Source organism: Oryctolagus cuniculus, chromosome X (genome assembly GCF_051225735.1).
Source record: "Oryctolagus cuniculus isolate XC-2025 breed Fujian yellow rabbit chromosome X, ASM5122573v1, whole genome shotgun sequence".
Lineage (NCBI taxonomy): Eukaryota > Metazoa > Chordata > Mammalia > Lagomorpha > Leporidae > Oryctolagus > Oryctolagus cuniculus.
The window spans coordinates 128,165,615-128,179,241 of NC_142888.1; the positions used below are offsets into that span (position 1 = coordinate 128,165,615).

Consider the following 13,627-nt stretch of genomic DNA (forward strand, 5'->3'; position numbering starts at 1 on the left):
AGGAGGACCCGGGATCCTATCAGCCCTGGGGGGAAAGCCTTTCCGCTGGACCACTGGATATTCAGGACACAGGTGCCTACAACGCCTAGCTGTCACCTGTCACCGAAACCCCTGTCTTATCCTTTTATCTTTGGTGGAAAATGACTCTTGTTTTCTCCTCCACATCCACACACACAGTTTCTGATTGCAACACCTACACATGGGTCGTGTCGATTACTGCAATCACATCTAGCTAATCAAGTAGGAACTTCTCCTCGGATAGTGCCTGTGTAAAGCAGCCTCAAAGGGGGGCATGTCTTGGGTGATGAGAATGGCATCTATGAGAAGAAATGGGAACTAAAGGTTATCTCGCTGCGATCTGTAGAAGGGCGAGATCTGAGGGCCAGAGGAGCTCAACATGCAACTCCAAAGCACCGCTGAGGATGTGGCCATCGAATCACACAACAGTGCTTTGAGTGACACTGCAAGCGCAGTTAGGGCCACCAGGAGTGCTCCCACTGCACCCAGGCAGAGCCCTCCTCTGGGGACAACTTGAATGAGTGGCAATAGAACACACTCACGTAGGCCCATCCAAGCAGATGCAACCATCAGGAGTCGTTGGAAGATACCAAAGCAGAAAGCCGGGGGTGGGGGGAGGCTGAGGGAGGTTCAGCCAACCCACCTGGCAGGGACCACCATTTTCTGGGAGGGGCCCATCTGACCCGGGCAGTCTTGCTGATACCAAAATGAGAACTAACTGAAGACTGGCCCTGAGAGGGGTCAGCAACAGGCCTCCCCTAGCTTCAAGAGTGTGAGCAGCGATGGTATCACAGTCCTTCTACTTACTCAGGGCCAGGACATATGAACTGATGCACCTGTCACTAGAGAGGAGACTTTGATGGGAACCAGAAAGATAAGTTTCTACATTTTGAGAAAACAGAGAAGTCAAGGGCCCGGCCACTTATCCCCTCCCCCACCCTCTGTGGCCTGGCTGTGCCCCACCCTTGTGACATCACATGGCAAAGAGGAGGGTTTCAGCCACTGGTTGGCCCACCACTCGGATTCTAGAATTTCGTGGGAAGATTATATACTGGATAGCCTTTCTGAGACTAAAGCGCTTTTGACTTGCTAGGAGAGTGATACCGGTCTTGGGTACAGTGTCCCCAATGCTGGTGTAGCTCCATGGCTAGTCAGAGTAGTACAGAAAGCTGTGAGGCCATGCTGGGACCCCCTGCCAGTGGAGAGGCAGCTATTGAGGGCCTGTCCAGTTCTTCACTGGTTCCCAATGTGGATTCAGGGAAGGCTTTGGTTCAGCTCAGTGAGGAGGCAGTGAGCCAGGCTCCTACTCGCAGGCTCCAGGTTCCAGGCTCCCAGGGTCAAGTGGCAGTCAACAAGCAAGGCAGCGATATCCTTTGTGGGCTCTCCTTCCCCAGAAAGCTTTGGATGATAGTGGAGGACCCTGCATTTGAGTCTGTGTGCTGGAACGAAGATGGAGACACTGTGATCATCGAGAATGACCTTTTCCAGAGGGAAGTCCTTCTTCGGGAAGACGGGGACAGGATTTTTGAAACGGACAGCATAAAGACCTTCACCCGTCAGCTTAACCTCTACGGGTTCAGTAAAATACGCTCCAAGAAGTCTGCTCTCTCTCCAGGGAACAAGAAAATGATGGTAAAGTAGAAGGCTTTTCTGTTTCCTATTTCTCTGTTACCCAAACATCTTTGTAGAGCACCAAGATCAAGGACCTACCACACGTGTTTAATTTCTAAGAATCGCTTTTTTATATGTGAGACGTTATTTACAGAAAGGTAAACGTATACACAGGAGAGTATAGACTCTGACAGGACACCACAACCTGCTCAGAGATGGTCTGCAGGTCCGGGCAAAGATTCTCAGAGGCCAGTGAACGTCATCGGACACACCTCTGCCTCACCCTATGAACCGTTTATCTTTAGTGAGCTGATGTTGTAGGGCACGTCCCAGCAACAAACTTCATCCCAGAAGGACTAAAATCTCCCATTCTGTTTCAGATATATCGCAACGTCAATTTTCAGAGAGACAAGCCTGCCCTTCTCGCTAACATTCAAAGAAAAGGAGACCAGAGACGCTTCGGTCGGCAATCCACCTGCGGAGCGAGCCCGAAGAAAAGGAAGCTGGTAGCTGCCAGACGATCCCCACGGACGCAGCCCAACAAGGAAGATGAAGAAGCTGAGAGGAGGGCCCAGAGGGAAGCTGCCAGTGCTCACAGCCCCATCAGCAGCCAGTCACTCATGTTCTCTGGCATCTGGTCTATGAGTAACATCACTGTGAGCCCCCTGAGAATCTATGCTCCCGAGGAGCCGCGTGGCCCAAGTGGGGAGGGCACCTCTTCCAATGTCCTGTTTGCACCTCCGGGTACAGCTGGAATGCAAGGTGCCGGGGAAGCAACCAGCAGCCCCGTAGCCTATCCCGATTACGATTCCATGATATCTTTGTACACCACCTGCTACTCCATCCTGTTAGCTGCCCTCTTCACCATGACTTACAATCAGCCCCTGGAGCAGGAGAGTCCCTCCAATTCCAGGTGTATCTTCTGTGAACGGGTCAGGGAAAATCCACCTCCATGAACTCGCAGGGCACTGAAAATTGATAAAGATCACCATTTCCTAACAACAAGCCTGTCTTGGTCTTCTTAGAATCACAAGTCTGTGTTCTTTCCAACTGTCCATACCGCATTAAATTGTTTTTCATGACCACAGTCAAACACCTGAGGCAGAATAACTTTATGCAGAGGTTTGGTGTGCTCACAGAGTTGGAGGTTCAAAGCCCAGGAATGAGTGGCCCCCACCAACTGGGCCTCTGGCAGGAGTGAGCGGGGGTGGGGGGGGGCTGACGGCAGGTGGTATCACAGCGGGAGCTCATGCAGGAGCAAGAGCTCACATTGCACAGCAGGGAGCCAGAGAGACTGGAGTCCACCAGTCCCTTTGAAGGGCACATATCCGGGACCTCAGGACCTCTCCCAGGCTGCACTTTAGAGGTCCACCACTGGGGCTGCCGCTGTGGTGTGGCAGGTTAAGCTGCCACCGTCCTATATCGGCGCAGGTTTGAGTTTTGGGTGCTCCACTTCCGATCCAGCTCTCTGCTGATGCACCTGGGGAAGCAGTGGAAGATGGCCCAAATGCTTGGGCCCCTGGACCCACGTAGGAGACTCGGGTGAAGCTCCTGGTTCCTGGCTTCAGCCTGGCCTAGTCCTGGCCGTGGCAGGCATTTGGAGAGTGAACCAATGGATGGAAGGTGTATCTCCCTCTCCTCTCCCCGCTCTCTAACTCCTTCAAATAAATAAATCTTTAAAAATATTAAAAAAGGGCCGGCGCCGTGGCTCAATAGGCTAATCCTCCACCTTGCGGCGCCGGCACACCGGGTTCTAGTCCCGGTTGGGGCGCCGGATTCTGTCCCGGTCGCCCCTCTTCCAGGCCAGCTCTCTGCTATGGCCAGGGAGTGCAGTGGAGGATGGCCCAGGTGCTTGGGCCCTGCACCCCATGGGAGACCAGGAAAAGCACCTGGCTCCTGGCTCCTGCCAGGATCAGCGCGGTGCGCCGGCTGCAGCGGCGGCCATTGGAGGGTGAACCAACGGCAAAAGGAAGACCTTTCTCTCTGTCTCTCTCTCTCACTGTCCACTCTGCCTGTCAAAAAAAAAAAAAAAAAAAAAAAAAAAAAAAAATTAAAAAAGATACACCTCTGCCCATTTCTGCCACCCTTGGGAACCACACTTCCAACACATGAAACTTTAGGGGACAAGTCACATCGAAACTGTGGACTAGAATATATATATATATATATATATATATATATATATCTAGATATAGATATAGATATAGATATAGATATATGTGTGTGTATTTATATCTATATATTTATATTATATATAATAATATCCATATTATATGGATCTGTATTTATATATTTATGTATATATAAAATTTAACTGGCATAAGCCCAAGGAAGCAGAAAACTCTGTCCAGGACATGCTTTGCTCCCTGCTGCCTTCTTTCTATTGAAACATTTTCACATACTTAGCCAAGGATCTTGCCAGGAAATGCTGAGGGCAAGCCCAAGGAGATCCAGTACCCTGGGACTTGCCTGCTGGTCAGGAGACAGAACAGTCTGGCTCCTGGCCTTCGGGGTATCACCTTACACTACTCGGGGATCTTGAAATGAGATTCTTTCCTCAAGGCCCCCTGAATATTTCCAAGAAGTTTCAGATCGGCAGCTGAGCATACCTACCCAGCATCCAAGCCCCACAAAGGGGCCCAGCTAAAGTCAGGGCCCACACCTGCCATTGCATTCAGTGACTGGGGAGGAGGGGCACAATCCTCACAGAGAACCCCCACTCAGAAACGCTGCTAAGACCTCTCTCTCTCTCTCACACACACACACACACTCACACTCACACACACTCTCTCACACACACATACAGGCTTGCTATAAAATGAACACCGCTCCATCACTTTTCAAAGTCGACCTCCCTCTATGAGGCCTGTATCTAAGGTCCTCTTGACTAGGAAGCAGCTGTGTGACACGTAACACACATACTACATGAATGCCAGATACTACGGCAACGAAGCGAGAGTGCTCTGAAAGGACAGACAGCTGCTCTGTGTCTGACCCCTCTTCCCCCTGCATATCATGACTGGCCGGTCACTGCCAGGCAAACGTGCAGTGCCGGCCCCAGAGGCCCCACGACATCCCCTGGATGCTGCTCGGACATCTGGTGAGTTTTATCTGGAACAAAGAGGAGGGAAAAACACATGATAGAGCTCCAAACACTAAACAGTTACCTTCAACGCATTTATTCGTACCATTCAGAAAGTAGCAGGACCAAAACTAGCACCATGCCAAGGCATTTCCTTTTTTCTAAAGGTCAGAGTGCTTGAGACATGGTCAATGAGCTCGGCGCATCACGCAAGGCAGAGTTCACCCCTCTTTCCCTTCATCCAAGCAAAGAAATCCACGTATGTGAACCTCCCCTGGTGTGTAGCAGCAGTCTTCGCGGCAACGGTAACTCCAGCTTGACCTGATTAATATAGATCTACCTGCACATGATGGTGAGCTGAGGTGTCAGCTATGTTCCCCGCAGGGATGCATACTCTGCAGACCTCACGTTCCAGAGGGATCAGGTGCTCTGGGAGGTCTACCTGGAACACATCCTTTCCGCCTTGACAGGGCACAGGCTCCAGTAACCACCTGGGGTTTGAAATCACAGTCAGGTACTTCTGCTTCAGGTCGGTCAGAACGGCTTGACTTTCCAGTTCCACAATCTCCACGGGAGCCAAGTTTTCAGGGCACTGCCACGTTTCCCCAATGTCAACGAGCCCTGTGCAGAGAGAGAAACACGCAACTGACTCCCTTCCAGGAACCAGGGCCTGCTTGTGCAACATGGCTATTGGAAGCGACGAGCGCTGCAGACTAAGGTGATGTCACCACAAAGACACACAGTGAGCTGAGACCTTCTTATTGAGCGTGGATGACACACCCAACTCTGTCCGGGGAGTCCTGGGCGAGGCAGTCAGAAGGCTACAGAAATGAGGAGGAGATGACTCGGTCTTCAGTGAAGGCACACAGGGAAAGTGTGTGTCCCAGCAACAGCTCTGAGGCGCGGGACAGGGAGCCGACCCAGTAGCGGGACCCAACTGCTGACAGGGAGCCGGCGGGCAACAAGATGCCCAAGGAGGTCACCGGGGGACAGATGTCAGTGTGAGACCTCAAGCACTGAGAAGCTAGTTCGAGGAATCGCCCGTGATGCTGAGCGCAGTGGGGGCGGGCCAGGCACATGACGCCAGGCAAGGAGCCTGCCTCTGGAGGTTGCCAGACGCTCTGTGCTAGGCTGCCTCCCGTGGCCTCTGTTGCAGCACAAGCTCGCACAGGCACAGCTGCCACACGCAGACACGGACCTACGCCCGCCCGTCAGACCCCAAGGGGCAACCGAGGCCCCCGACTGCCCCTCTGAAGGCATGCTGCGTGAGGAATCTGCACAAACACACCCACTGGTTCCCAGGGAAACAGCTCCCGAGTAGCTGCTCACTTACCGGCTATCACTCCTCGCCCAAACTTTTCCCCTGCCTGAAGCAAGGCCTGAATCTGAGTGGGAGTCATTCCAAGCCTTTCCACCAGCAGCTCCTGCCAGGTGACGTCTTCCCAGTCCCGGCGAGCAATGTGGATGGCGATGGTACGGTCCTGGTGGCTGCTAAGCAGGGGACGCCAGCGCGTCTCCAAAGTCTTGACTCCATTTAAGACAAAACCCGCATAAGGCTGCCGGAAGGAGAGGCAGCCAAACTTCATCTCCTGCCAGCTCCTCGGGCCTCGGCGGCCTGTGGAAACACAGAGGAATATCACACACTGGCCCTCCACGTTCACGGCCAGTGAGTCTCACCGCTCCTCAACGTCTCCCCGGTGCCCTGAAAGCCCACTCATCTCAACGGCTCGCTGCCTTCTACCAGGCACCACGTAGTCACTGAGGGCCGGCACCACGGCTGGCGCCACAGAAGAGCCTCGGATGATGCAGCTCCACCAGATGGGGCCCCTGAGGAGCTCATGGGACAGGACAGGACAGCTAGAAAAAGGCACAGGCGGGACAGCATCTGCTCAACGCTATGACCGAGGTCAAAGAGTCCTAGGGGACCACAGAGGAGGGAAGGCACAGAGTTGGGGCTGCACAGCCAACAGGCGCAGCTCTAGCCTCTTTCTGCAGAGGGACCACCCTGGGTGCTGCTTCTCTTCCTGCTCCCCACTGTCCCCTCGCCAATGCTTTCAGCTCCCAGGGCCTGCTGCGCCAACACATGGTAGGCCTGCTTCTGCTCAGCTCCCTCCCCACGGCTGCTGAGTGCAAATCCTTGGTAGCCGGCCCTGGACACCTGAGGATGCCAGACGGCCCCCACCGGGTGTGCCTCCTGACCCCTCCAACCCTCCCTCAAGTCCCTGCCCCCCCCCCACCTCAGAAAGAGGTAACGAGAGGGAAAACAAAGGGCCCCAGTGTGCACACCCCTTCTACGGCCAGGTCCTGAGCCTGGGATCACCGAATGTAATGCTCACCTGACACAGCAGGGCCGTGCTGCACTGAGGACCCTTGTGGATGAGCAGTGACAGGCACAACACTCGGGCCCTGACCTCACACACGCGTGTCTCGGCCCTTGCCTCTTCTGTGTGTCCCTTGGGAGAGTGTCGCCTGTCTCCCCCGCCCCCCCCCCCCCATGGAAAACAGCACCGCGCTGGGAGCAGCACAGCCCCTAGGTCCAGAGAGCCGCAGGCTGGAAGCCCAAACCTCAGCTTAGTCATGGTATCTTTCGCAGCCTGAGTTTCCACCTGGCTGGAAGGACAGGAGACAAGGCACTGAGGGCACACAGCCAGCACCTGGCCCCTGACCAGCCACACAAGGTGGCTACTCATCTTCATCACTGCCATCTTCTTCTGCGCTGGGCCGGAGGCCCCATCCCTGGCTCTGCACGCCACCCACGAGCCACCACCCTCCACTCTGGTTCCTGCCTCCCCGTCCTTTCTCTGAGGACAAGATCTTACCCGTACGTGTGTCCTGTGGTTCTAAGAAAATAGACCCACCCTCAGGACACAAGGCCCTGTCAGGACGGAAGCTGCCTGGCATTCGCACCCTTCCCCGCAGGCTGCCCTGCTGGCCTCTCTGCCCCGTCATCCGCCTTCCTCCTGCTCCTCTGGGGGAGCTGCCCCAGACCCCGCCCCTCTGGCTCACTGCAGGCCTGGGTCCTGCCACTGCTCTCAATCTGCATCACTGCTTCCCACTCCCACGCGCGCACGCTTGTTTTCAGAGGACGACGCCTGCACCCGTCGTTACCAGTCGACAAACACCCCTCTGAGGCCACGTGTGCCTCCTGGTCCAACAACAGCCTTTCTCTAAACCACTGCACAGTGGAGACCTCTGAGCAGTGCTGGTCCATAGGCTCCCTCTGACTCCTGTCCCTCCCCTCCACCAGTAAGTGTGTCCGCTCAGGCGCCAACGACTGGTCTTCTGCAGTCCCAACATGGCTCAGCGTGCCACTCACCAGGCTCCCAGGCTTCCTGCTGGCTTGCTCTGCCTCCCTGGGCGCAGCACACACCTTTTCAGTCTCAGCACAGACTTGGGGCCCCACCCACCACCACCCCAAATCCACCACCTTCTACCTCTGTAAGAGGCGTCACCACCTACCAAGGGCTCCTGCCACGAACCTAACAGCTCTCCAGCCTCCCTTTCCTTCCAGTATCCACTACTCATGTCACGTGGCACTACCTCCAAAACCTACCCTGGATCCCAGCCCTTTCCATCGACTCTCCATGGTCACAATCTCGCTGCATACCTCTCCACCGGGGCGGCCTTCTTGGTGTCCTGGCCTGTTGGCCCACTGCCTTGGCACTTTCCCACTGTACTCTACTGTCCAAGACCCAGGGAGAGGCCAGAGCACTGGGGCATGCAGATTCTGTCACTCCTCTGCTGGAACCTACAAAGGGCTTCGTGCACCAACCGGTACAGATGCTGCCACTTCTCCCGAGGGCCCACGAGCTCCCTCGTGGTCTGGTTCCCCGCCCTGGCTTCCTGCACCCCTCTCTCCTGTATTCGCCACAGGCCTCACGTCCACCCCAGGAACATACCAACTCTGTTCCTACCCTAGGGCCTGTATAGGTCACGATGGGTTCCCCTGCATCCCAGAAAACGCGTGGGTTGACGTGCCAACCCTGAGCACCTCAGAACGTGACCACATACGGAAAGACAGGGTCTTTGCAGAGGCAATCAAGTAAGAACGACATCATTCGCATGGACCCACACCCAACGCAATCGGTATCCCCAGAAACGGGAAACTGGAAGAGAAACACACACACACAGGGAAGATGCCATGATGAGGTGAAGGCAGGGCCCCGGGGAGATGCTTCTGTCAGCCAAGCAAGGCCAACACGTGTCAGTCCAGCGCCAGTGGCTAAGACACAGGGATAGGACAGGTTCTCACCGCCCACGGAAGAAACAGACCTAGCCAACACCTTGCTCTCGGGCTTCTGGTCCCCAGCACTGTGGCACAGCTCCCTGCCGCTGCAAAGCCAGCCTTTTTGTCCCGCCCCCTTGGCAAATCAACGCACAGGTTTGAGACGTTCCTTCCACATCACCTCGGGGCAGGGCACGGTTTCTCCATTTAGCCACACATCAAGCACATCCTCTGTGCATCTCCATTTCCCTTAGTTTTCACTGCCTGCGTGTTACCCCCCTGCTCTCTGTCTCGGCATTTACCTGACTACTCCTCTACCGATGGAGACCGACTGACAAGCCGCGTCCCGTTTTCTGCCACAGGAGACGACATCACCCCTAACGTTCACTGAAGACCCGTTTCAGAGGTTGCCCGGGTGCAGGCACCCACATCTAGGACGCTACTACATGCCGGCCAACGGCCTTCCGCAACGCCTCAGCAGTGTGCACACCAGCACCCAAGGGTGGCTCACACACAAGGGTTCCTCACACACTTGTCGGGCCTCAGCGACAGCATGCTGCTGACAGGTGACAAAGGCTCACCCCGTTCCTTGATTCTGGATTACCTCCGAGGAGAGCTGAATGCAGCCCAGGGCGCCTGGCCATTTCTACTACCTCTACTGAGATCCGGCACTAGGATGAGGATCTGTCCAGTCTCTCCCTCCCGGTTTTCTAGCCAACCCCTTTCTCAGCAACGTCACAGGAATCGTAGCAATCAGACACGCACTGTGTGGGGGGAATCCTCGGTGAGAAGTGCCCTAACCTGAAAGGCACCAAGGGTGCAGAGGAACTCCCCTCACGCGGCCTGGTGCTGCAGATGGTACCTGCTTCGCCCGAGGAGGGAGCGCTCTTCTGCCTGCCTGCCTGCTTGCCTTGGCTCCTTCACCTGCAGAGAGAAAAGGAGACGAGGGAAGAGGTCGTCAGAAGACAGAATGCAGGCTAGCAGCACAGGCAGGCCTGGTACCCAGCACACAACGCAGACCAACAACAGGCAGCAGGCGGACTCGGGGACGACACCCACCCCAGCACGTGGCACTCCGGGCTGGTTCAGCTAACTTGGCGAGGGAGAGCGCGCGCGGCTCAAGGGCCACATGAAGCGCCAGCGCTGGTTCGGCTCACATGGCGAGGGAGAGCACGCGTGGATAAGGGCCACATGAAGCGCCAGCGCCGGTTCGGCTCACATGGCGAGGGAGAGCGCGCGTGGATAAGGGCCACATGAAGCGCCAGCGCTGGTTTGGCTCACATGGCGAGGGAGAGCGTGCGTGGATAAGGGCCAGGAGAAGTGCCAGCGCTGGTTCGGCTCACATGGCGGGGGAGAGCACGCGTGGATAAGGGCCACATGAAGCGCCAGCGCCGGTTCGGCTCACATGGCGAGGGAGAGCGCGCGTGGCTCGAGGGCCAGATGAATTGCCAGCGCTGGTTCGGCTCACATGGCGAGGGAGAGCGCGCGTGGCTCAAGGGCCAGGAGAAGTGCCAGCGCTGGTTTGGCTCACATGGCGGGGGAGAGCGCGCGTGGATAAGGGCCACATGAAGCGCCAGCGCTGGTTCGGCTCACATGGCGAGGGAGAGCGCGCGTGGCTCAAGGGCCAGGAGAAGTGCCAGCGCTGGTTCGGCTCACATGGCTGGGGAGAGCACGCGAGGCTCAAGGGCCACATGAAGCGCCAGCGCTGGTTCGGCTCACATGGCGAGGGAGAGTGCGCGTGGCTCGAGGGCCACATGAAGCGCCAGCGCCGGTTCGGCTCACATGGCGGGGGAGAGCGCGCGAGGCTCAAGGGCCACATGAAGCGCCAGCGGGCAGGCAGAAACCCGTCTTGGTGAGGGGGCCGCGTTCTTAGGTCGAGCAAGCAGGAGCTAAGAGAGGAAAAATGACACTGGCCCCCACAGAGTCACCAGGCAGAGGTCTGGGGGCCCAGGTCCCTCAGTCTAACTCTGGGGAGGGCGGGCAGGGCATGGGGTCCCACAGGACCCATGGAGCTGGGCCCCTCCCAGTCTCTGGGTCAAGGTGGGGCCTGGGTGTGTGGAGCAGCGCACTGGCTCGCCACACCCAGGGGCACATCCTTGGGACACAGGCTGAGAAGTAGCCAGGGTGCAAGATGCTGGCTGGAGGAGGAGACAGGCTCGGGGGCTTCGGGACGTCCCACACGGGGTTCCGGCCCACAGGTACCATTCGCCCAAGTGCAGCCACCCAAGCCCTGGCGCATCACGTCCAGGCTCCCTCCAGCCGCTTCCGGGCTCACTGCCACCGCACCTACGGGGTCCTCCGAGTCCAAGGCCAGCTGGGCCGACTCCGGCCTTTGGCCACACGCCAGGACAGCTCTATCGCCGCTGGGCTCGGCCCAGCAAGGCCGCCAGCCCCAGGACTACCAGCTTCCAGGCCCGGCCGAGACGTCGCGGGCCACAGGGAGAGAAGAGAGCGCCCGGCCGGCCACAGTCGGGACACCACGGTCGTCCCCGAGAACACCGCCGCTGGGACTCCGGCAGACGACAGCGTGAGCCACTCCCATGGTCTCCGCCGGGCCCTCACTGGCCCTTTAAGGGGACGCACTTCCGCCCTTACGGACACGTCACGCACTACGCAACACACGTACGTGCGTACCGGCACGTACTCGGCCGCTCAACAGGGCAGTTCCATAGCCACGCACTTACGTGATCACGCACTGACGCACACACTCACTGGGCACTAGGCGATGGACCCTTTAGGGTCGTGAGGCGAGCACCCGGAGGTCGGGCGACGACGCGGGAGGGCTCGGCGAGACCCTAGGCCCAGAGAGGGGACGCCACTCAGACAGAGGGCCTCGGGGCAGGAAGCGGAAGGGGCGGGAAGAGGTCCGCCAGCGAGCCTGCTGGGGATGGGGCTTAGCAACGGAGGCGGAGCTGCCGGAGGGGGCCGTGCGCAGGGGCCGGGGTGGAGCTGGGGCTGGAGGGGGGCTGGGTGTTTTACCCTGCTGGGGGCGGCGCTGTGGCCGGAGTAGGGCTCCGGTGCGGGAACCTGCTGCAGGAGGATGTGTGGAGGCCACAGCCCAGGACCCCAGTGGAGCAGGGCAGCGCTGGAAAGGAGCGGGCGGGGGCGGGGGCGGGGGCGGGGGCGGGATGAGAGGCTGGCGAGAGCTTGGAGGCGGAGGTGTGGAGGGACGGGGCGGGACTTGGGAAGGGGCGGTGCTGTGAGAACTGCGGGGGCGGAGTCGGAGGCGGGGCTAGGACTTGGGCCAGCCGGGCAGTGACTGGTCGCGGGCAGTGTCGAAGGCGGGTCTTAGGAGGGGAGGGGCGTGGCTGGAGAACGTGCTGGTGAGGCATCAGGAGGGGGGCTGTGGGAGGAGCAGGGCGGAGCTACAGGAGATTCCGAGGAAGCGATTGGCAGAAGAGAAGGGCAGGAAAGGGCAGTGCCCTGACAAGCATGCTGGAGAGGAGTGGGGGCTTGGCTGTTGGAGGGAAAGGACGGACTAGTGAGGCCGTGTGGGCGAGGGGTAGCGGGTAGGGCTGCGGGAGGAAAGGGGGAGCTGTGCAGAACTTCCGGGGAAGGAGTTGGGGCGGGGCCCTGAGAAGGTTCTGGGTCAGGGGCGGGTCTGAGGCGTGGGGGCGTGGCGGGAAACGTGCAAGGGCCTATCCGCGGGGTGGGACTGTGGGAGGGGCGGGGCGGGGCCATGCGGGACTTCCGGGGACGCTCTTGGGGCGGAGTTGAGAGCGGGAGAGGCGGGGCAGAGACGTGTAGGGGCGGTGCCGGGGTGGGGCTGCGAGAGCCTGGGGAGGGAGGGAGGGAGGGAGGGATGGGGCGGAACTTGGGATGCCTGGGCGGGAATGGAGGGCAGGCTGCGGGTGGGGAAGCGGCAGCTGTGACTAGGTCCTGGGTAGGAGTCTGGGGCTAGGCTGGGGCTGGGGTGGGTGAGGGGAGAGGGAGCAGGGCTCTGAGGAAGTGCTGGAGGAGTGGCTGGGGCCGGGCCGTGGCTGTGGCAGATGGGAGCCAAGGTTTCTGAGAGTGCTGGCGGGGGAGGAGCTGAGCTCTGTTTGACGGGTAGAAAGAGGTGGAGCTGTCGCCGGAGGACCTTGGCTAGGCTGTGGCTAAGAGCTCGCTCGCAAAGGAGCAGGAGTTGCAGCAGGCCAGAGGGGTAGGCAGAGCTGCACTGAGGAGGTCGGTGGCTCTGGGAGCAGAGGTGGAAGAGGGGCTTAGGCGGAGCCCTGGCGAAGAGTTGGGGGAGCTGCTGGGTGTGCAAGAGCCCTGTAAAGAGGAGCAGGGGCAGAGCTGCAGGAAGCCTCGGGGAGAAGCTGGGTGTACAAGAGGGGGGGCAGCTGCACAGGACTGTTGGAGATGACTTGCAGGGGGCAGCGGGGCTGCGGGATGGAGCCCAGCAAGTGGGGAGCCAGCTGGGCGGGGAGCCAGCATAGTACCCTGGAGGAGGAGCTGGGGCTGAAGTGCCCCCTGGAGGGAGGCATCCTTCACCCCCTGGAGGAGCAGGGGCCTGCTGGGCAGCTGTGAGAAAGCTGGAGGCGGGGCAGAGAGCAGGGCAGAGCCCTGGACAAGCAGGGAGGCTTGTGTGCTCAGCCCCTAGGCAGGAGTCAAGAGTGGCAGCCCGCGGGTCCTCAGGACATAAGCCAGCTCCCAGCGTGTGTGCCAGAGGGTGTCGGCGGCCAGAGGGGCAGGCAGCCTTGCCTGAGGTC

General features: G+C 58.7%; 3 protein-coding genes across 22 annotated transcripts in view; 2 read left to right on the forward strand and 1 right to left on the reverse strand.

Annotated features, from left to right (window-relative positions):
- Positions 1 to 1,161: 1,161 nt before the first annotated feature.
- Positions 1,162 to 2,585, forward strand: LOC138847481 (heat shock transcription factor, X-linked member 3-like). Its single transcript, XM_070066350.2, has 2 exons — positions 1,162 to 1,650; positions 2,010 to 2,585. The coding sequence occupies exons 1-2, from the start codon at positions 1,162 to 1,164 to the stop codon at positions 2,583 to 2,585; spliced, it is 1,065 nt and encodes a 354-aa protein (XP_069922451.1).
- A 2,207-nt stretch (positions 2,586 to 4,792) lies between these two features.
- EOLA2 (endothelium and lymphocyte associated ASCH domain 2) lies at positions 4,793 to 12,129 on the reverse strand. 10 transcript variants are annotated; one of them, XM_089323720.1, is made up of 4 exons: positions 11,649 to 12,129; positions 9,738 to 9,860; positions 6,045 to 6,326; positions 4,793 to 5,332 (listed from the first exon to the last, which is right to left on the reverse strand). In XM_089323720.1, the coding sequence occupies exons 3-4, from the start codon at positions 6,295 to 6,297 to the stop codon at positions 5,037 to 5,039; spliced, it is 549 nt and encodes a 182-aa protein (XP_089179846.1). In that variant the 5' UTR covers positions 6,298 to 6,326; positions 9,738 to 9,860; positions 11,649 to 12,129; the 3' UTR covers positions 4,793 to 5,036. The 10 variants fall into 10 exon arrangements, with proteins under 10 accessions (XP_089179846.1, XP_089179850.1, XP_051687580.1 ...); XM_089323724.1 differs by having other exon boundaries at positions 11,916 to 12,063; XM_051831620.3 differs by having other exon boundaries at positions 9,799 to 9,860; positions 11,916 to 12,043.
- A 602-nt stretch (positions 12,130 to 12,731) lies between these two features.
- The window catches only part of LOC127487103 (uncharacterized), a 54,188-nt gene continuing 53,292 nt past the window's right edge, over positions 12,732 to 13,627 (forward strand). For 4 of the 11 annotated variants that reach the window (XR_016227598.1, XR_016227603.1, XM_089323725.1 and 1 more), the window contains exon 1: positions 12,770 to 13,624. The gene's annotated coding sequence lies outside the window, so the exon portion shown is untranslated. Of the gene's footprint in view, positions 13,625 to 13,627 lie in introns of all 11 variants that reach the window. The other 7 variants (XR_016227599.1, XR_016227600.1, XR_016227604.1 and 4 more) reach the window with 7 other exon arrangements.

Excerpts from the sequence above, each read along its gene's own strand:
- LOC138847481 (XM_070066350.2), top strand. The coding sequence starts at position 1,162 with ATGGCTAGTCAGAGTAGTACAGAAAGCTGTGAGGCCATGCTGGGACCC. Across the intron at positions 1,651-2,009 it reads CAGGGAACAAGAAAATGATG|ATATATCGCAACGTCAATTT; the intron begins GTAAAGTAGAAG and ends ATTCTGTTTCAG.
- EOLA2 (XM_089323718.1), bottom strand. The coding sequence starts at position 11,175 with ATGCGCCAGGGCTTGGGTGGCTGCACTTGGGCGAATG. Across the intron at positions 9,861-11,138 it reads TGGCTGCACTTGGGCGAATG|GTGAAGGAGCCAAGGCAAGC; the intron begins GTACCTGTGGGC and ends TTCTCTCTGCAG. Across the intron at positions 6,327-9,737 it reads GCACCCTTGGTGCCTTTCAG|GCCGCCGAGGCCCGAGGAGC; the intron begins GTTAGGGCACTT and ends GTGTTTCCACAG.